This window comes from Bubalus bubalis, chromosome 6 (genome assembly GCF_019923935.1).
Source record: "Bubalus bubalis isolate 160015118507 breed Murrah chromosome 6, NDDB_SH_1, whole genome shotgun sequence".
Classification (NCBI taxonomy): Eukaryota; Metazoa; Chordata; class Mammalia; order Artiodactyla; family Bovidae; genus Bubalus; species Bubalus bubalis.
The window spans coordinates 21,719,905-21,741,700 of record NC_059162.1 but is presented as its reverse complement, the minus strand read 5'-3'; the positions used below and the strand labels follow the sequence as shown (position 1 = coordinate 21,741,700).

At 48.6% G+C, this 21,796-nt stretch overlaps 1 protein-coding gene across 2 annotated transcripts; it reads right to left on the bottom strand.

The window, feature by feature from the left end:
• Positions 1-1,517: 1,517 nt before the first annotated feature.
• ANKRD35 (ankyrin repeat domain 35) lies at positions 1,518-18,511 on the bottom strand. 2 transcript variants are annotated; one of them, XR_006641192.1, is made up of 15 exons: positions 18,091-18,511; positions 12,551-12,681; positions 11,408-11,496; positions 10,970-11,034; positions 10,082-10,139; positions 9,819-9,889; positions 9,411-9,517; positions 8,585-8,769; positions 7,918-7,955; positions 5,710-7,725; positions 3,736-3,825; positions 3,436-3,501; positions 2,272-2,369; positions 1,808-1,837; positions 1,518-1,720 (listed from the first exon to the last, which is right to left on the bottom strand). XR_006641192.1 is itself a non-coding variant. In XM_045166042.1 (14 exons), the coding sequence occupies exons 1-13, from the start codon at positions 18,127-18,129 to the stop codon at positions 2,310-2,312; spliced, it is 3,015 nt and encodes a 1,004-aa protein (XP_045021977.1). In that variant the 5' UTR covers positions 18,130-18,510; the 3' UTR covers positions 1,518-1,720; positions 2,272-2,309. The 2 variants fall into 2 exon arrangements, 1 of the variants encoding a protein (XP_045021977.1); XM_045166042.1 differs by lacking the exon at positions 1,808-1,837 and having other exon boundaries at positions 18,091-18,510.
• Positions 18,512-21,796: the final 3,285 nt, after the last annotated feature.

The following is a 21,796-nucleotide window of genomic DNA, read 5'->3' as shown; positions in this document are numbered from 1 at the left end:
AAAAGGTCAGTTTTAATTCCAATCCCAAAGAAAGGCAATGCCAAAGAATGCTCAAACTACCGCACAATTGCACTCATCTCACATGCTAGTAAAGTAATGCTCAAAATTCTCCAAGCCAGGCTTCAGCAATACATGAACCATGAACTTCCAGATGTTCAAGCTGGTTTTAGAAAAGGCAGAGGAACCAGAGATCAAATTGCCAACATCCGCTGGATCATGGAAAAAGCAAGAGAGTTCCAGAAAAACATCTATTTCTGCTTTATTGACTATGCCAAAGCCTTTGACTGTGTGGATCACAATCAACTGTGGAAAATTCTGAAAGAGATGGGAATACCAGACCACCTGACCTGCCTCTTGAGAAACCTATATGCAGGTCAGGAAGCAACAGTTAGAACTGGACATGGAACAACAGACTGGTTCCAAATAGGAAAAGGAGTACGTCAAGGCTGTATATTGTCACCCTGCTTATTTAACTTCTATGCAGAGTACATCATGAGAAACGCTGGACTGGAAGAAACACAAACTGGAATCAAGGTTGCCGGGAGAAATATCAATAACCTCAGATATGCAGATGACACCACCCTTATGGCAGAAAGTGAAGAGGAGCTAAAAAGCCTCTTGATGAAAGTGAAAGAGGAGAGTGAAAAAGTTGGCTTAAAGATCAACATTCAGAAAACGAAGATCATGGCATCTGGTCCCATCACTTCATGGGAAATAGATGGGGAAACAGTGGAAACAGTGTCAGACTTTATTTTTCTGGGCTCCAAAATCACTGCAGATGGTGACTGCAGCCATGAAATTAAAAGACGCTTATTCCTTAGAAGGAAAGTTATGACCAACCTAGATAGCGTATTGAAAAGCAGAGACATTACTTTGCCAACAAAGGTCTGTCTAGTCAAGGCTATGGTTTTTCCTGTGGTCATGTATGGATGTGAGAGTTGGACTGTGAAGAAGGCTGAGCGCCAAAGAATTGATGCTTTTGAACTGTGGTGTTGGAGAAGACTCTTGAGAGTCCCTTGGACTGCAAGGAGATCCAACCAGTCCATTCTGAAGGAGATCAGCCCTGGGATTTCTTTGGAGGGAATGATGCTGAAGCTGAAACTCCAGTACTTTGGCCACCTCATGCGAAGAGTTGACTCATTGGAAAAGACTCTGATGCTGGGAGGGATTGGGGGCAGGAGGAGAAGGGGACAACAGAGGATGAGATGGCTGGATGGCATCACTGACTCAATGGACGTGAGTCTGAGTGAACTCCGGGAGTTGGTGATGGACAGGGAGGCCAGGCGTGCTGCGATTCATGGGGTCACGAAGAGTCGGACATGACTGAGTGACTGAACTGAACTGAATAAGGGTAAATATTATTTCAGGTATGTACACACAGGATGTAAAATGTATTTCTTACTTTGGATCATAATCAAAGTTTGAAAGCAGCTATTTAACAGGGCCATTTGTGATCAAAAAAGAATGAAAAGATTCCTTCCCCATGCCCCCTTTAGAAGAAACAATGACACCCAACACCATCCTGCCTCCTGCTTTATTCTCCATAGAGCTGGCTTCCACCCACACCTCCTCTGATCTCACCCATGCTGATTCCAGGGTTCAAGTTCTCAGGTCTGGGGTCCATAATGTCAGGTGAAGCTCCACCCACACCACCTCCAGTGGCCAACCCACCACCCACCACAGCCTGATGGAGCCTCTGCCAACCAGGATGCTCTGTTCCCTGAAAGAGGAAATTCAAGGATGAAATGCACACATTTCTATACCCTCAGTCTCCTCCCACCCATGCCAAGAGGCTAATGACCCTCACCTATCCGGACTGGAGAAGATAGCCAGCTGCCTGGGGGTCGGGAGAAAGAGAGAGGATGACTACACTTTGAATGAGTGGTGGGGAGTGAAGGAGATTCCGGAATCTGCAGAATCCCACTCTAGGAAACAACCGTGCATCGCTGGCACACCACCACTCATCTTTCACTGGCTTCTCTCCACCCCAGACCCTAGGAAAGTCACTCAACTCCTCTTTCCCATCTCTTATCCCGTAAGTCAGGCCCCTTCAGTCTATCTGCTCACTGACTCCTGACTGTACCCAGGCATTCCCCATATCATGTCTTCTCAAGTGACCTCACCTCAAACAGTCTATGCCCCCACAAGATATGTCCCACTCTACCTCCCTAGTGTCAGCTATCACCTGGGGCAAAAGGAGACTCCAATTCCCATCGTTAAGTCCCCTTTCTCCCAAGCTCCTTCCCTCATCACCCTGAGCCCATAACTCACAACAGAGAGATCCCATATTCTTCAGGACACGGGTTGCCTCACTCCTGTATGCTGAGGATTCGCAGGAGGATATTATACACGTCCTGTTCCATGTAGCCCTGTAGGTGGCAGGAAAGAAACAAAAGGAGATGAACAGAACATGAGAGGGAGAGTCTGCGGTAGAATGCAACTTACTATGTGCCCTCATTTAGTAGTACTTCTCCATAGCTGTTTCCTAATCTTTACAAGGAAGATAATGACATCGACTTTTCAGGACTGCTGTGAGGGTTACAATTGTGAATACAGAGCAAAGCACCAGCTACAAAAATAAATGTTCGATTCTTTGTAGTTATTATTGTTCCTCATAAAGAAACAAGCCACCCACCTCTTCTTCCTTGGTGAGGGATAAGCTGGCTTGGGAGGAAACTGAAACGGCATGTTCTGTGTACTAAGTTGTTTCAGTCGTGTCTGACTCTTGTGACCCCATGGACTGTAGCCCACCAGGCTCCTCTGTCCATGGAATTCTCCACGCAAGAATACTGGAGTGGGTTGTCATGTCCTCCTCCAGGGGATCTTCCCAACCCAGGGGTCAAGCCCTCATCTCTTACATCTCCTGCATTGGCAGGCAGGTTCTTTACCACTAGCGCCACCTGGGAAACTCCCCAAGAAAGGGCATGCCACTGCTAAGTCGCTTCAGTCGTGTCTGACTCTGTGTGACCCCATAGACGGCAGCCCACCAGGCTCCCCCGTCCCTGGGATTCTCCAGGCAAGAACACTGGAGTGGGTTGCCATTTCCTTCTCCAATGCATGAAAGTGAAAAGTGAAAGGGAAGTCTCTCAGTCGTGTCCGACTCTTCGAGACCCCATGGGCTGCAGCCCACCAGGCTCCTCTGTCCATGGGATTTTCCAGGCGAGAGTACTGGAGAAGGGTGCCATCACCTTCTCCGAAGAAAGGGCATAGGGACAAGAAAAAGCCTTTCAGTCAGTCAGAGAAATGGAAAGGAGGGGCAAACACCTCTTCCCTTCACATTCATACTCTTGATCTGCCTCATGAGGTCCAGAAACCTGGTACTGGAACATTTAAAGTCCAACTTTCTGAGAGATGACGTCTTTGCAGTTAAGAGAAGAGGCGCCAAATGCAATGCCCCCTGCCCAGCTCTCTGTCTCTACCTCCCCCCAGGCTCACCTGAGCAGCATTCAGCAGATGCTTCCTATAGGTAGAGATGATCTCTTCATGGTTCTTCTGGGAATCCTAGGAGTGAGCATCAGTGGGAGGTCATGTGACTCACCCTCCTCCCCCAAGCATGAGGAACAACAAAGGGAAGGGGTCGGCTGTGGCAGGTGGGCTCCCTTGGCCCCTGAGCGCCTCAGCCTAGACCACTGCCTGGCCAGGCCTCTGGATCCCCAGAATCTCTCCCACAGACACATCACTGCCACTCTGCACGCTCTTCTCTAGCAGTGCCCATCTCCCGAGGACCAAACATACCTGCAGCTGTAGAGCAAGGCAAGCATTATCTCCCCGAACAGCTAGAACCTCCTCTGAAAGCTGCTCCAGCTTCTTCAACAATTCCTTGATCTGAGGCCAAAAGGAAACGAAGGGAATCAATGAGGCCCCGGTCATTTCCCACCCCAGGACCATTCAAAGTCAAGGTCAGTTGCCATTTATTGGGTATTTAATATCCGCCATGTGCTTTTACACACATTGTCTCATTTAATCCTCAAAACAACTCTTCTGTTCTAAGAAAAACAATACTTCTCTGAGGGAAGTATTATCATTCATGTTTTGTAGATAAGGATCCAGAGTTAAGTAATTTGTCAAAATCACACAGCTGATAAGTGATGAAATCAAGATTTGATTTTGAATCAAGATTTGTCTGAATTCATGGTCCACACTCTTAGCTCCTTACTGAATCCTGACCGACTTCTGGCTGCTGACCACTGAAGGAAATGGAGATGAGTTTTTGTGGTTCGTGAGGTTGAGACACAAATGCAGTTAATGATAACCAGCTGTAATAGGAATGGTGGCAGGAATGGCAGGAGTAGCTAACTTTTACTGGGTATTAGCCATTTGCCATGGCAACCCACTCCAGTATTCCTGCCTGGAGAATCCCAGGGACAGAGGCGCCTAGTGGGCTGCAGTCTATTGGGTTGCACAGAGTCAGACACGACTAAAGAGACTTAGCAGCAGCAGCAGCAGCCATTTGCCAAAATTTTTTCTGAGTATTTTAAATGTAATATCTTATTTAATGTAATCCTCATAACAATTGTTATTATTTTCATTTTATATATGAGAAAACTGAGGCTTAGATAACTCACCCAAGGTCAATCAGTTTGGGTTTTTTGTTTGTTTTCTGTTTGTTTGGCCGCTCATGGCATGCAGGATCCTAGTTCCTAGACTAGGGGTTGAACCTGTGCCCCTTGCATTGGAAGCTCCAGTTCTTAACCACTGGCCTGCCAGGAAAGCCCCTCCATCAGTTAGTTTTGAAATTGAAATTCAAATGCAGACAATCTCAATTAAGAGCCCACTACACTATTTTCTTTTGCTCATTTGTCTAATCATCTTCAACACCAACATAAAATTCCTTCTTTAATTAGCCCCACCCCACACTGATTCCTATTCTATATAACATTCCTTCTACGTTTATGTACTTTATATTCTGTCAAATGTAACTCCCTATAGTTTTTAATCCTTCTAAATTTGATCATGTACACAAATTTTAATAAGTCTGAACTCACTCATTGCACAAGCAGTTCTAGAATTACTAAATTCATTTGTAAATTGTTTTTTTTAGAATTCATAAAAACATGTCTTTTAGAAATATATAGACTTATATTCACTTTTGGAGCAATCACTAGGAAACTCGAGTATCTAACACAATGGTTTTCAATTTTTTTCCGCTGCATGGCACCCTCTTTGCCAATGAAACTCTTTTGTAGAACCTACTCTGATTGAGGTGAGAGGGGAGCTTCCGAACCCTGAGTCCCAAATTTTAATACCTAAGCTCCCTTCTCTCTTGAATTTATACCTTACTTCCAATTTTCAACCCCCAATTTCAACCCCAAACCCCCTCAGACCCAGGAGAACATTGTGTGGTCCTTGCAACTGACTGGTTCTGCTTGGGCTATTCATCTGACTGGCCAAAGATAGTTTCAGGTTGTGCGTGCCTGCCAAGTCACTTCAGTCGTGTCCGACTCTGCGACCCGTGGACTGTAGCTCGCCAGGCTCCTCTGTCCATGGAATTCTCTAGGCAAGACTACTGGAGTGGGTTGCCATGCCTACCTCAAGGTGACCTTCCTGACCCAGGGATCGAACCCGTGTCTCCTGCGGCTCCTGAATTGCAGGAGGATTCACTACCGCTGAGCCACCGGGGAAGCCCCAGTTTCAGGGCCACAGACCCTAAGCACGCAGAAACCTGATACTCCCTGATACTCCCTTCGGCTGGCTGGCCTGCCTGCTCACCTTAGCCTCCTTGTCCCGGCAAGCCCCGATGAGATGCTCCACCTTCTCTTTGAGCAGCTCCGCTGTCTTCTCGAACTGTTCGGAGCGTCCGCGCATCTCGCTGGCCTGGTGCTCGTGCTCCGCGGCGCGCGCGGCCAGATCCCCGCTCCGGCGCCGCTCCTCTGCCGCCGCCTCCCGCAGCCGACCCATCTCCCGGCAGGCCGTGTTATACTTTTCCAGCAAAGCCTTTAGCTCCTGGCCCCAAGCCTGGGCCTGGGCCACCAGGGAGCCCCGAGTTTTCTCGTGCTGCCGCAGGCTGGCCGCCTCCCGGGCCCTCAGCTCCTCCACTTCCTCGGTGGCTTGGTAGAGCAGCTGCTTCAGCTTCCAGATCTCCTGGCTCTTCCCGCTCATCGTGGCCTGAACGGCCCGCAGCTCTTCCTCCAGCTTCCCCAGGTCTTGCTCCAGAGCCGCCACCTGCGGGGAGGCAGAGGCCTCCGAGGAGACGCCTGGCTCCCCGCGGCGGGAAGGGGAGCCCCGCAGCTGCTGGTTTTCCTCTTCCAGCCGAGCCAGCCCCTGCTGGGCCTCGCGGTGCCTGGCCACCAAGGCACTGATGCAGGCCTGCAGGTCTTCGAGGGGCTCGGCGGCTGCGCTCCGTGCACTCCCCTGGCCTACCAGGTCTGGGGGCAGGCAGTCCCACAGCCCCTGGAGGCCTCTGTTCTGGGAGGCCAAGCGCTTCCGCAGCTTCTCGGTGGCCTGCTTCTCCAGGGCCAGTTCATCTGTCAGCAGCCCCACACTCCTCCGCAACTGCTGTAGCTGGTCCTGCGCCTCCGGCCTGGGCACAAACTCCCGCTGTAGCCGCTGGCTCAGGGACTGCAGCTCCCCCTGCAACCGCTGCCGCTCCCGGCCCAGCTCCCCCAGCTCCTCCAGCAAGTTACTGTTGCTCAGTCTCAGGGCGGACACCTCCTTCTCCAGCTGTCCCCTGGCCTGGCCTCCTCCTGGCATCTGGTCCCCTCCAGGAGCCCCTAGAGGCTCTCCCCGGACCCCGGGGACCCTTTTCTCCTTTTCTTCATCCTCTTGGGTGATGGTCCCTGGGAGTGCCTTGGGTGCTTCCTCTCTGGGCTCCTGGGCAGGGGCCTTGGGTTTCATCTGCAATCCTGCTTTTGCTCGATCCAGTCTCACCAGCACCTGCTCCAACCTGGCCTCCATCTTCTCCCAGGCAGCTGCTGCAGCCTCAGCCCGGGGTGTCCCCAGAGCTCCCTCCAAGACAGATCTTGATAAAGCCCCCCGGGCTGCATCCTTTTCTCGCCACACCGCAGCCAGCTCCTCCCTCAGCTGTAGCAGGAGCTGATTCATGGCTGCTGTGCCCACTGGCTCAGTCACTGTGCTTGTGGGTTCAGACCCTGGAGCCTGGGGCCTCTCCTTCTGGCCAGCAAACAGCTGGTCAGTATGATCAAGGCGAAGGGCCTGCCCATCACTGTTGGTCAGTTGCTGTCCCGTGGTTTTCCCTACAGTTTCAGACTTTGGGCTCTGGGGTGGCTCCTGTTCTTCTGGTTGGGACCTTCCCTGGGCTTCATACTGGATCTCCCCTGGGACTGAATCCTCAGCCTTCTTGGAAGCTAATACTGGGTTGGCTGCCGCTGCAGCTGTGGCCTGCTGATGCTTCTTCAGCTCTTGTATGTGCTTAGCCAGCAGGTTGAGGGCACAATCCTGTTCCATGCCATCTCCTCCAGGCCGGAGACTAGAGCCCTGGTTCCCTGGAGCTCTGGGCTCTTGGGACAGGAGGAGCCCCAGCTCCCGCACCTGTTCTTGTATCTGATTCTCCAGGCCCAGGTAAGCTGTAGCTTGAGCCTTGCACTCTTCCCTCTTTCGCAGCAGCTCCTGCTCCAACTGAGAAACTTTTCTCTTCTCCTCTTCATACTTCCACTTCCACTCCTCTGAACATGGATCCTCGTCCTCTTCTTCCTCCTGCTCCTCCTCAGGCTCTGCTCTCCATGGGCTCTTAGGTGGATCACCCACCTGAGGCTCAGAGGGAGAGGTCTATGTAGAAAAAGGAACAGTGACATCAACCCAGGCAGCTAGCCTTTCTTCTCTTAGACTGTCTTGATGCCCCAATGATCCCTGCCTGGGAGACATCCCAGCGGGAAAGACTGGGGTGGGTCAGAAGCAAAAGGAGGAGGGGAAAGACTGGGGTGGGTCAGAAGCAAAAGGAGGAGGTGCTTAGGGTCTTACCTGGGATGCAGGATTCAGGTGTTGAACTGGCCCCTGACCTACATGAAAAGACATGGGGGAAATGAGAGAGGAGACAGGGCCCACACTCTGGCTTCAGACTTTCTCTGAAAGGAGTGGCCCCTCAGTGTTCATCCTTAACCACACGTGTCTTTCTGGTGCCAGAAGCCACCTCTATTTGATGGATCCCTAAGTAGCCATCAATGTTGGTTCCCTGTCCCAGAGATATGTTGGCTCATTTATTTGTTTCACTCATTTATGTATTGGACACTGTGCCAATAAGCACTGTTATAGGTAGAAACCAGGAGCCAATGGTGAGCAAAACAGAGGAGGTTATCTGAGGGGGTTACAGTATAGTAGAGGCAAGAGACAGATTGACCATCAAATCACACAAACAGATGTACAATTACAACTCATAAATGCTAGCAACAGTGCTAGCCAGAGTTGCCTTCAGGGAGAGACAAGGTTGCATTAAAGAATTTTGTGACCTTGCTTTTGGGAAGTGGGAGTCATCTCATAGCAGAAGCAATAAATAAGTAAATTCTCCACTAAAGTGACAGTTATTTATCACATGGATTGTTTCCATGGAAACAAATGGGATTCTAAGAAGCTTCTTGGATTCTAAGCTATCAAGGAGCATCTTGGAGTCACAAAAGCGGATTGGCTTTACCCCCTCGGCCCTGCCGGGTCAGGGCCTGCCGCAGCAGCCTCCACAGCGTCCTGTCTTGTGTGCGTAGGGCATAATGCAGAGCATCATGCCCCGTGCTGTCCACTGCCCCCGCATCTGCTCCATGGCTCAGGAGCAGCTCAGCCACCTCAGCACTGCCTTTTTCACAGGCCAGGATCAGAGCCGATCTGTGGGGTGAGACAAATCTGAGCATAGGTTTTTCTCATGACATCCTGGAGTCCTGGTTTCCAAAAAAAAACAAAAACAAAAAATAAAAATCCACTTGCAAGGTCAGCTCTCACTCAGTGTGGTCAGGAGAACCACAGATTGTCACCAGTCAGTGACAAAGCATTAGGCCAGACCAGACCTGTTCAGATGTCATTCCAGGAACTGTGACATCAGAAAGCGGGGAGCCCATCTGAGGGGCTCCATTTTCATCTGCTTTATATGTTGAGGTTCTATATAAGTTCTTTACTGGGTAAACAGATTCGATGTCTTAGAACATAGTTTGAAAGCCAGTCAATTAAAATAGTGGTTCCAGGAGTATTAATTCTACTTTCAGAGTCATCTATGCCAGAAGGATGGCACCGGCAGCAGCAGAATAAGAAAGTATAAGGAAAACATTCTTAACTCACCAAGAGGAAAACAGTGAAGCCCAAGCAGGGCTCTTCTGAACCACCACTGGGAAGGAAGGAGGTTCCCAAGAAAACAGAGACCAATCTCCCCATCTCACACACACACACACACACACACACACACACTCTTTGCCCAGTGGCTCCTTTTTAAATTGTCAGGGTCGGGATATGGGATGGGATGATAGAGGGCTCACTTGTCATTCTTGTCGGTGACATTGACCCGGGCACCTCTCTGCAGTAGCTGTGAGCAGATAGCTGTGTGACCGCCCAGCGAGGCAATCATCAGGGGTGTACGTCCATCCTGCACAGATTGTGGGAATGGGGTTCGTGAGCAGACAGGGGAACCAGGGCTTCAGCACGTCCTACCAACTCCCCTGTTGCCACACCTCTCCAGGCAAAAGAGCCAATCCTGGGGCTAAATACTCCTCAGAGGGTTGGAAACTCTCCAGAAGATAAGCCTTAACCTCTCTGTGTGGAAGAGGAGGAGGGGCAGAGGGAGAAGGAAGAAGAGGTGGTGCCTCACAACCCCTGGTCATGGAACTTGGCTAATTAACTTCAGAGAAAGCAGCAGCCTCCCCATATAGGGCCCTGCCAACACTCACATTATCCAGGACATCCAGGAAGGCTTCATGATCACACAAGAGGAGCACACTTGAGGCACAGCCAGAGGAGGCTATGGAGGGTTACAGGATGATTGGGTTAAGCAGAAGCCGGAAGGGCACTTCTCAGACCATGATGCAGGATCCTCTCCAACCCTTTCAGCAGTCAACTCTGGCCTGCCCTTCCCCCACAAACGTTATCCTCCCCTCCCTCCTCACCTTCTGGTCCCAGCAGCCCCATTTCCCACTAGTCCCCTGGCACACACCTGCCCAGTGCAATGGACTTCGATTTTCTGCATCTACAGCGTCTTCATTGGCACCATGCTGCAAACAGTCACAAAGGGAAGCAGCATGGAGCATGGTGTTAACACTGTCATCTCCCACCCTGTTGTATCTGTTGTATGACCAGCTTTCATCGTACTATAGGGAGGGGCAGAGGGATCATGGCTATGGCCAACTACTAGGCAAGTCCAGTTTATTCCTTGCAGACTATAGGCAGCCTTGAATTTCAGCCCTGGTTGATAAACCTAGGGCCTAAGAAAAATCAGATTATAGGTAAATAAACACCTTAAGGACAATAACGCCTGAGTCCATGTCTGGTACTTTAGGATCATAAATGAGAATCTTGGAAAGAGCTAGGAAGAACAAAGCAGAATATCCATTGGCACAATGGCCTGGTTGAACTGGGCCTTTTGAAATTTGAGAAGCTTATCTCTGAACTGTCCACATGTCATTTCACATGTATATTTCTCTTTGTACTCCAAGACTACAAACTCCTCAAGAACAGACAGCAGACTTTGGGTTTAATATGAACACCTCTGCCATCCTTCCACCCGCCCATCATCACAGCAGTCAGTCTCCGCAGTGGCTCTGCCAACGGTGAAACTCGATACACGCATACTGACTGACTGGGTGTCAGTCCCTGGCAATGCTGCTTTTTGATGTGCCCTAGAGGGCAACATTAAGCTGGGTGCCTGCACATAGCAGGTATTAAATAAATACTGACGAATTAATGAATGAGAGATTACCAGCTCTCTTACTGGGGATGTGAGGGGTACATTTGACCAAATGTTGCTGGTGAGTACAAGACAAAGTCAGGAGTCTCTGGGTCCACTTCTTCCTTTCACAGGAGTAGTATCAGGGTTCTCTCTTACCTGCAGCAGGACCTTGACACATTGTGGCTGGCAAGAAATGGTGGCCAAGTGCAGGGCGGTGCTTCCTAGAAACAGAAAGAAGCAGGGAAAGGGGGTAGGTGGCCCCATGGATGCTGATGACTCACAGGGAGGGAAGGCGAGAGACGCACAGATAATCAGAGGGAGATTAGAGAGAGAAACTCTCAGCCACATGGGGCCAGAAATTCCTGTTCCCCAAGTGCCTGGTACCCACAGTGGAGGTGGGAGTGAGAGTGAGGTAGGCCCAGCTTGCAAGGAGGAGAACCCCTGAAAGCAGGCTGGCTGGGACTTACAAGGAGAAAAGCAGGGGGGACTACAGCTTGAATGCCCAGCAGGGCCCAGGACTGCCCTACCCCAACCCCTCACTGCTGCTATAAAGGGAAAAGCAAGCAGCATGGCCCAGTGCTCAGTCTAACTCACCGTCCTCATTCTTGCTGTTGATGTCAGCCCCATTGGCAAGTAGTATAGTCAGACATTCTGTCAGGCCTTTGGAGGCGGCCAGATGAAACCTGCCAGAGTCAAGGCCGGGAGGCAGAAAGATAAAGGGACCTCATAAAGATGAGGAATAGTTTTACTCAGTTAGTCATGTCCAATTCTTTGTGACCCCATGTACCCCACGTCAGCTCCTCTGTCCACGGGATACTCCAGGCACGAATACTGGAGTGGGTTGCCATTCGTTTCTCCAAAGGATCTTCCCCACCTGGGAGAATCTTCTAAGCCCTGCCTGCTATGCTCCATCAACCCAAAGCCAATTCCAAAGGCAGAAAGGAAAGCTCTCTGAGCCTGACTTTCTGAGAAAGAGAAGACTATGTAAATGGCCTACTGTTATAAGGTCAGATGAGGCCATAAGCAAAGGTAGAAAGAAGAGCTATGGGTCTTAAGCAATCTGAGTATCTCAGGGTGTCCAGGGAACACATAATTATCTGTCACTCTGAGCCCAATACCCTTAGCAGACTGGAAATGTCACAGAAAGAGTGGGCCAGAGCAGAGGGCTGGACATTTGCAGGCTGACTTGGGCAGAGACAAGGAATAATATCCCTCTTGTACTAATCACCTCTTCCAGCCACATGATGCTCATGGCCACCACTGTACTCCTAGTGTCTCAAGCATACATACCCTCCAACTTATGCAATGAAGAAATACCCTACTTAGTGTATGTTTCAGTTTTCCATTTATTTCATGGCTTTATTCCTTTCTCGGTCAGTTTTGCTGATGTGGGTCTTGCGGTGTAAGGACCTCAAGGACAATCTCTTCTCTCACTTTGTGCAGCACTTGAAAAGTAGTGAAGATTTATTGATATACTTGCTAATTAAGATAAAAAAGGGCTCTGAAGTTATAGATGTTTCCTAGTCTTACATCATATTCAGATTTGAGGTTTTTAAAGAGAACCGTATACCAAGGGGGAGAAAGAAATGGCAACCCACTCCAGTATTCTTCCCTGGGAAATCCCATGGACAGAGGAGCCTGGAGGGCTACAGTCAATGGGGTCAGAAAGGGTCAGACACGACTTAGCAACTGAACATGACACACATACCAAGGTGGGGATCAAGAGGACTTACTTACGGGGACTGGCCGTTCGAGTCTAGCTTAGTGGGTCGGGCAGATTTCCTGGAGGCCAGGGCAGCCACGCGTCCCACGTCCCCCCGCTGCACCGCCTCCAGCAGCTTCTGATCACGGCGGTTCCATCTCTCCACCTGGACCAGAGCAACACATTGTGAGAATCTAAGAGGTTGGGGTAGAGCCGAGGAAGAAAAAAAAGATGGTTAGGAGACCAAGCAAGGGAAAAGGGACATCCCTGAGGTCCTTTCAGTGTTCCACAAGTCACTCTCCCTAGGTCACTGAATGCTTCATAGTTGGGCCAGTTCAATATTCACCAACTCTCATGCCACTGAGGACTACTGCCAGTTACTGCTGGCTCTGGACCAAAAGGGGCTTGGAGTACTGAATTAAAAATCATTGTTTGAGTCCTGAATGCTAGTATTTCAAATGTCTTTTTTTTTTTTTTTAAATCAGCATTTTGATTATTTTTAGATGCACAGCCTCCGAGCAGTCCTAGCCTTGACTCCTTCCCTTTTGGTTGTTAGGTCTTGCTGGAGCAAACTGAACCAAACTGACCATTCCAGACTTGGGTTCACCTTGCCTCTCAACCCCCTGTGCTGCTCTGTTTTTTGTTCTTAGATATTTGAGAAATCAGGGCACCTAGCTTTGGGTCATAGTTAGGAGTCCAAGTACCTAGCCATACCATCTCTACCCATTGGCTTTGGGGTGCAAAACTTGGAGGAGAAGCACAAAGTTTCCATGTTTCCCTTCTCATACCCAGGCCCTTTGGCTAGTCCCTCTTCCCCTTCCCTGGCAACACCAACCAAAAGGCCAAGATAGGTCTTCAGCTATGGAGGAGGCAGAAGAGACAGTTGCCCTCCTCCACCCTGCCATCCCTCCTCATTTTCCTGGCGGAGAGCAGCTGTTCCAGACAAGAGCCACACCTGGGCATACATTGTTCTACTATGCCAGCTTGATTCTTTCAGGTGGTGGGGTAATTACAATAATTGAAGTATTACAGGGCATGAAAGAGCTGTGTAAAAGCACCCAGAGCCGAAAGCCTAGAAAAGCCTTGTTTGGTCCAGAGAAAGGAAAGGAGGAAAGGATACAGAAATCTGTGGAATGGTGAAAAGAGCCCTAGGCGAATATTTGTCAGCAGGCCTAAGTTCAGGGCCTGGTTTGACCACTTCCTCAACTATGTGACCTAGAGTAAGCCATTGAACACCTCTAACCTGTTTCCTCATCTATAAAATGCGGATACTAATTACTACTTCACATGTTGTATGAAATGAGCTAATGTATATAAAATCTGTTTGTAAACTGTAAAAAGCCTTACAAGTATATGGCATCCTTATAAAAAAAAAAAACCAGGAAGTGGTGGGGGATTGGTGGTGGTACATTGCATTTTATGAGGTATGATCGAAACAAGAAAGAAGCTATAGGAGGCGGTGGGGAAAAATAGAGTCTCTGGAAGCCAGCTCATTTTCAAATACTGTTTACATAGCCAGAGCAAATTATTAATTAAGAACAGGAAAGATTTTAAATGCCTACACCATAAAATTATCTAAGGTAAGTGGATCCTGAGGTAACACTCCTGAGGAAATTCCGCGTAGCCCTTTTAAGTGCTACTTCAATTAGCCTCTCAACGTTCCTGGAAAGTAGTTAGGGCTGATATTATTTTATCTAGTTGACAGAAAAGAAACTGAAGTGCTCTGAGGTTAGATAACTGTCCAGGGGCACACCACAGAATAGTGGTAAAATTGAGATTAGAACCCAGGCCACTGGATGCCCTATCTTAGTTCTCACCACCAGGTCATATTAATACAGAGCTATGGAAGGTTTATTTATTTTCAAATAAACAGTCTAAGACCGCCTCCAGGGTAAAGCCACCCACGTTCAGACACTAATCCTGGCAAGAGGAGGAGTCTCCAAGCAGGTTAATTCTCAAAGGACAAAATAAGCAAAATGACTGCTCAACAGACTGAGATGTAATAACACATTATCCAATGTCCCCTGGGGGCTATGTCACCCTCAGAAAAGGCAGAGAGCTAGAACTACACCTCCACCACAGGACACCACCATTAACTGACCTCAATCTGAAGCTCTCTGTTTAAAATTATGATTCTAACACTTTCTATCCTTGTGAACTAAGGCATGTAACAACTTCTCTGAACCACAGTTTCCTAATAAAATAACACTATATAAAGCACCTAGCTCTGTCTGTCACATAGGAGGTACACAATAAACATTAGTCCTAATCGCTATCCTTCTCAAAGTGTGCTGAGCACATTTTGGATATTCCTGGGCTCAGAATTCTCCATCCAGGGGAGTGGGAGGAAGGGCTCTTGCTCCTACTGGCCAATAGTCAAGCTGTATAGATGGTAATGGTATTTCTTAGTAATGTAGATAATTCTCTTTCCAGCTAGATAGTTTTAAAATCTATCCCATTTGCCTTCTATAATCTTGTTATACCAAGAAGAATTTAAAATAGGTAGAAATTCTTCATGGCCAAAGCTCTGCAGAGCTAGGGTGTAGTAGAACAGAGGGGAACCTCCCTGGCTGTCCAGTGGTTAAGACACATTTCCAATGTAGGGGGCATGGGTTCAATCCCTGGTTGGGGAAGCAAGATCCCATATGGCTGCATGGTGTGGCCAACAAAAACAAAAACACGGAAGGATGCTTCTGAATCTGAATTCCAAGATCTAGTCTATTTTTCACCTTGGGAAAGAGGCACTGAATAACCATCACAGCCTCAAGGGAGCAATCACCAAATTAATTAGTAGACTTGAAAACAAGGATAAGCTTTGTATTTCTGTAGCCAAGACTAGGGTGCCTTTGTAGAAGTAATTGCAGCCTCTTATCTCTGGCTGTGTGCCCATGAGTGTCCTATGAAGATGAAACATGCCAACAGTAGAGAGAATGGCTACCGCTGTGTAGGATGGGTGAATGGAAATGGTTTTGCTGCCCTGTAGAAACCAGGAGTTGACCCTCAATCTTTAAAACGCAATTGAGGGACTTCCATGGTGGTCCAGTGGCTGAGACTCTGTGCTCCCAATGCAGGGGGCCCAGGTTTGATCCCTGGCCAGGGAACTAGATCCCACATGACAACGAAGAGTTCACATGCCACAACTAAAGAACCTGCATACCTCAACAAAGATCAAAGATGCCATATGCTGCAACAAAGACTCGATGCAGCCAAATAAGTAAATAAATAGTTTTTTAAAAAATAATAAAATGCAATTGACATTTCTCTAACCTGATTCAGTGCCTACTGTTTAAAGCTATTTTCTGGTTTACTTCCTATATCAGCAGAGTAAGCTAACATGGAAGACACTCCTTGGAACCAGAACAAAATGAGATCATAGGAGTTAAGTTTTTGTTTGTTTCTTGAACTTCCTATATGTATTCTGGATGACTTAGATTAGTTTTTAAATGAGCACTGATCCTTCAGTTCTCATCTCAGTCTGAGGGTACACTGAACTCAGGGCTTGGAGAGAGGATGGAAAGGGGCAATCTTCTGCCATGACTAGGAAGTTAGGCTTTGGGAGTGGTCAGGAAGGCCGTGACACTACTTCTCTGACAAACTGGTTGGGAGTGGCTAGCCACCCAGGGAGTGGAGGAATTTATCATGAGAAGTGTGGGCAAGTTTCGTGAGGAAACAATTTACAGCTTAAACGAGTCTATTTTCAATCTGATTGGATCCCTACCCTGACTGAGGAAACAGTTTTCTTTCCAGCTAAGTAGTTCTAAATCCATCTAATTTGCTACCTATAATCTTGTTGTACTAAGAAGAGTTTAGAATGGGTAGAAATTCTTCATGGCCAAACCTCTGTAGAGCTGGGATGAAGAAGGACAGAGGGATGCTTTCCAATTTCAATATTCACCCCCATTGTTTAGTCCAGCTTCCTGAAAAGGAGGCATGGACCAACAAATGGAGAATCAGGAAGAATGAAACAGTTTCCCCACAAACCTGAAAGGGAAGGGCAATGTGGAGGACTTTCAGTAACTAAAGAAGAGTCCATGTGAATAAGAAAATCATCATGAGTTAAGACACTCTGGGTTGCCTCAGTTTCTGGTACCTTTAATAGTCATTCAATAATGCCTTTTGATTGGTTGATTAATGCATGGAAACTAAGGGGGAAGCAAACGTAAGCGGGATGAGAACAGGCCTCGACAGAGTACCTACTCTTGCCTCATAGCTTGCTTTCAGATTTCTGTGACCTGCTCATGCAGAAGATGAGCATTTCTCATGTTTGCTCAATGAATGACAACAGTAAGTCAAGTTAGGCTAAGCAATGTTACTACCGGTAGTTGGCCACATTACTTCTAAATGAGCCACCATCTCAGTGTCCACAGAAAATTTCATCCCCTGATAGGAGGTCTGTCTGTAAGAGATCTTCAGAAAAGAAGCACCTATATCCTCCCTTAGCCACTCCCTTCTGTAGACTTTCTCCCTGTGTCCTGTTCTGGGAGAACCTCTGTTCTGGGAGTCAAGGGAGGGGATTGACTTCTAGGAACTCTCAGAGTGAATCCACTTTATCCTCTTCTTCTCTTACCATCACCGTTTCCCAGCTGAGTCAAAGGAAGCAGAGTACGAGCCCTAAACAACTGGGTGAGGGTTTAGAATGAAGGAAGATTCTGGGGAGAAGCAGGCAAAAGGCCTTGACTGACCCAAGAACCTGTCTGATGACCAGGCACTGCAGTGAACTGGCCAGAGTGGAATCTGCGGACAATTTACCCATTCCTTGGGGAGCAGCCAGGCAGCCTCCTCTGGCAGTGCCTGTCAGTGTGGCCAGACTGGACTGCAAGATTAACCCACAGAGAGCAGGTAGAAAGAGATCGGGGAGCTGAACCACCACTGGACAGAGACGGGCAGAGGTTGAAGGGGGAGAACAGGAGAAGGTTGCTGCTGTGGGAGTCCCAACTGGTAAGAGATTTGGAGTGTTGTTGTCTGAGAGCCAGTGGTGGCGATGAGAGAATGGGAGTGGAAGTGGTTATGGGGTAAGATGGGGACAAGGACAGAGAACATTATGAAGAAGGGCTAGGGAAGGCACAGAGCTGCAAGTAGTTGTTGGACTGAGAGCAAGGATAGGACCATAGAGGAGAGCAGGGTCGTGAGGATAGAGCAGGGGTGGGAAATGGAGTGTGGGGCGGTACTTGGGAGATGGAAAGGAGCTTGGGGCTGAGCCCAGGCTGGGGATAGGACAGACGTCTGATGGCAGTTCAGTACTGGGAAACAGGGTAGAAGTAGAAAACAGCGCCTTTACGAGAGAACCAGGGGCTGCAGGGAACATATCAGAAGTTGGGGTGTAGATTCTAGGAGGGCAAGAAAAGGTCAAGGGAAAGAACCTTGGGGAGGGCAGAGGTTAGGAAGGCAAGTCAGAGGCTAAGGCACAGGGTCTTGAGGAGGGCAGGGCTGGAGGGCTGCACTATGGGAGTGGAAGAGCTAGAAAGATGGATAGAGATAAAAGGCCATGATGCGTGAAGTCGGGACTCAGGACTCTGTCACCACAGGGCTTGGACCCCAGCCCCATGCCCAGCCTCCCAGACATTTTAGCACATACCGCCACCTGTGAGCTGGAGCAGGAGAAGATGCGCTTCATGGCCGGGGCCGGAGCCACGCGGGGAACGGGGACGCGCGGAGAGCCGGGCCACAGGTTCCTGAACCCACAGGACTCGGCTGCAGCTGTGTTAGAGAGCTGTCAAATGTAGAACGGGATTCCGCCCCAGCCCCGCCCCAAGACCTATCGCGTTCAATCAGAGACTAGAACCCGAGGGCTGGGCTTAAAACTCCGCCCCTCGCCCAGCCCTGCTCGGCCTTTGCGGAGGCCGAAGTCCTGCAGTCTCAGCCCGAGAAGTGGGCTTGGTCTCAAACCTTGCTCTCCCAAGCCGAACCCGCTCCCAGCTCTGACTTGCTCAATCCCAAAAGGGACGCCAACGGCTCCAGCTAAAACTCCTCCCCTGGCTCCGCCCCTCCCCGCAGTTCCACGCGGCGGTCCCGCCCTCAAGCCCTGCCTCGGGCCCGCCCCTCCGAGCACCAACGCACGATTCTCCGCGTCTGCTCGGATCTTAGCAACTGTCGCATTTAACCGCTCGTGACGACGATTTGATTCTATCCAGAGACCTTTGCCACTTAGTTACCTTTGCTTCCTCCCTCCATTCCGCGGCCCAAAACCCAGGCACAAAAAAGGGTTTGAAGAGAGCGTTTTGGAAACGGCAGGAGATTGTGGTACCGAGCCAAGGACTGAGCAGGATGACCCACTGCAACCTGAAGACGGGAGACCAGGCTTAATATCCTAACACACCTCTAAATTAGAAAAAGGCATAGGGAGAGGAAGGGTGTTTTTTGTTTGTTTGTTTTTAGCATCCCTTTCCACAAAAATACTCTCAAAACTGTCTTCACTGTTTCCACTGCCCTTTAAATTCAGATTCTCAGCAGTTGGTGCTTGGTCAGTTGCAGCCAGTCTACCTGTCTCTTCTCCTTCATCCAAAGAGAGCACACTCAAGTGCATAGGAAAGCCTACAGAATAAAGTTGAGTTCTCAATGTGATTTACAAGGTTTATTAGGAGCCGCACCCTACATTCTCAAGTCTCATCTCTCACTACTTTCACAAATAGCCTAATGTGGAGGCTGTTCTAATCTACAGTTCCCTTTCCAACTGGTGATTAATCCTCCCTGGAATATCTCCTCTCACACTTGGTGGTCCTTCACACTTGGTGGCCCCTCAAGACACAAAAAAATTTTTTCTGTAGACTTTCAAAGTCCTGCCAACCCCACCTAAAAAAAGTATGCCTCTTGTATGTGACACCCTTCTTGTGTGTGACTGTTGTCTAGCAACAAGCTCTCTGTATTTGCCATTATTTGTTTATATGCTTGTTTCCCCTACTAGACTGAGCTCTTTGATGGTAGAGGTTGCATTTTTATATTATTCCCATTGCCTAGCACTTATTTGGAGAAGGCAATGGCACCCCACTCCAGTACTCTTGCCTGGAAAATCCCATGGAGAGAGGAGCCTAGAAGGTTGCTGTCCATGGGGTCGCAGAGGGTAGGACATGACTGAGCGGCTTCACTCTCACTTTTCACTTTCATGCATTGGAGAAGGAAATGGCAACCCACTTTAATGTTCTTGCCTGGAGAATCCCAGGGATGGGGGAGCCTGGTGGGCTGCCGTCTATGGGGTTGCACAGAGTCGGACACGACTGACGCAACTTAGCAGCAGCAGCAGCAGCACATCAGTTCAGTTCAGTGGCTCAGTCGTGTCCCACTCTTTGCCACCCCATGAATCGCAGCACGCCAGGCCTCCCTGTCCACCACCAACTCCCGGAGTTCACCCAGACTCACGTCCATTGAGTCAGTGATGCCATCCAGCCATCTCATCCTCTGTCGTCGGTGCTTAACGTCTTATGAGTGAATAAACAAAGTAATGAATGAAGGAACAAAGGAGCAACAATGAGAAACATTGAGCAACACCCTTCTGTGTGTCTGAGGCAAGCCTGTTGTTCTACAGTTGCTTCTCAAACTGGCTGTGCTTCAAAGGAAGAGGTGACAGGCTTATAGAAGAATAGATTGGAGTTAGAGAAAGGCCCATCCTGGAGCTGAGCAGCAGAGAAGAGAGAGCTCTCTAGGTGGAGAAAAATATTAATCATGTGGAGAGAGAATGAAATGAACCAGTCTTTGAGGATATCCATCTCCCTTTGTGGGCTGACTCGGGATAAGGAGGGGGAATCTGTCAACATAACCATGGCCTCAGTCCCTGACCCAGAAACAGTGTGCTCCATAAAGGTTGATGAAATGATAGCCTATGTGCTGAGAGCCACCGTGGATCCTCCAGCTACAAAATAACACCAGCTTGCCACAGAATGGTTGTCCCTGCCTGACATTGCTTTGCCAACAAACGTGCGTCTAGTCAAGGCTATGGTTTTTCCAGTGGTCATGTATGGATGTGAGAGTTGGACTGTGAAGAAAGCTGAGCGCCGAAGAATTGATGCTTTTGAATGGTGGTGTTGGAGAAGACTCTTGAGAGTCCCTTGGACTGCAAGGAGATCCAACCAGTCCATTCTAAAGGAGATCGGTCCTGGATGTTCTTTGGAAGGAATGATGCTAAAGCTGAAACTCCAATACTTTGGCCACCTCATGTGAAGAGTTGACTCGTTGGAAAAGACTCTGATGCTGGGAGGGATTGGGATCAGGAGGAGAAGGGACGACAGAGGATGAGATGGCTGGATGGCATCACCGACTCGATGGACGTGAATTTGAGTGAACTCTGGGAGTTGGTGATGGACAGGGAGGCCTGGCGTGCTGCAATTCATGGGGTTGCAAAGAGTTGGACACAACTGAGCAACTGAACTGAACTGAATAAGCTAGAACAGCCACTGTTCTCAGGGTTATGCAACAAAGACAGGGACATGGTCTCTAGAAGCCCATTGCTGAAGCAGCCATGTCCCTTGAGGATAACAGAAGAACCCTGGATGTCTAAAGAAATCTAGTCAATCGGATTTCTACCTTTAGAACCTTAAGTTAATCACCTAATTATTGTCTTTCTGGACTTGAGGGCTTATTTCAAAGGGGATGAGGCATAGGGTAAGATTTAGTGGCAGGAGATAATAACACATAGGAAAACAAATCTGGAGAGTCTGTGAAGAGCAGGCAAGTCACCAGATCATGAGCATCACTTGGTGCTTCAATATACCTCCTCAGTCCTCACAATGCAGGTTATATAGGGTAGGTTATCTTATAACAAATTATTTTTATAACAGTAGTTACGATTTATTGAGTACTTACTATATGTTCACTTTACTTGAATTACCTCATTTAGTTCTCACAATCCTAATACATTTATTTTAAAATATTTGTTTGGCTGCGATGTGTCTTAACTGTGACTTGCAGGATCTTCAATCCTTGTAGCAGCATATGGGATATTTACTTGTAGCATGTGGGATTTAGTTCCCTGACCAGGGATTGAACCCTGGCTCCCTGCAATAGGAGTATGGCGTCTTAGCCACTGGACCACCAGGAAAGTCTGAACCTTAATAAGTTTAAAGTCAAGAAAGTAAAGACTTAGAGAAGTTAAATCTGTTCAATGTCCAACAGGTTTTATGTGGTATGTTGTTTAGTCGATAAATCATGTCCAACTCTTTTGCAACCCCATGTACTGTAGTAGCCCGCCAGGCTCCTCTATCCATGGGATTTCTCGGGCAAGAATACTGGAGCGGGTTGCCATTTCCTTCTGCAGGGGATCATCCTGGACCAGGGATTGAGCCAGCATCTCC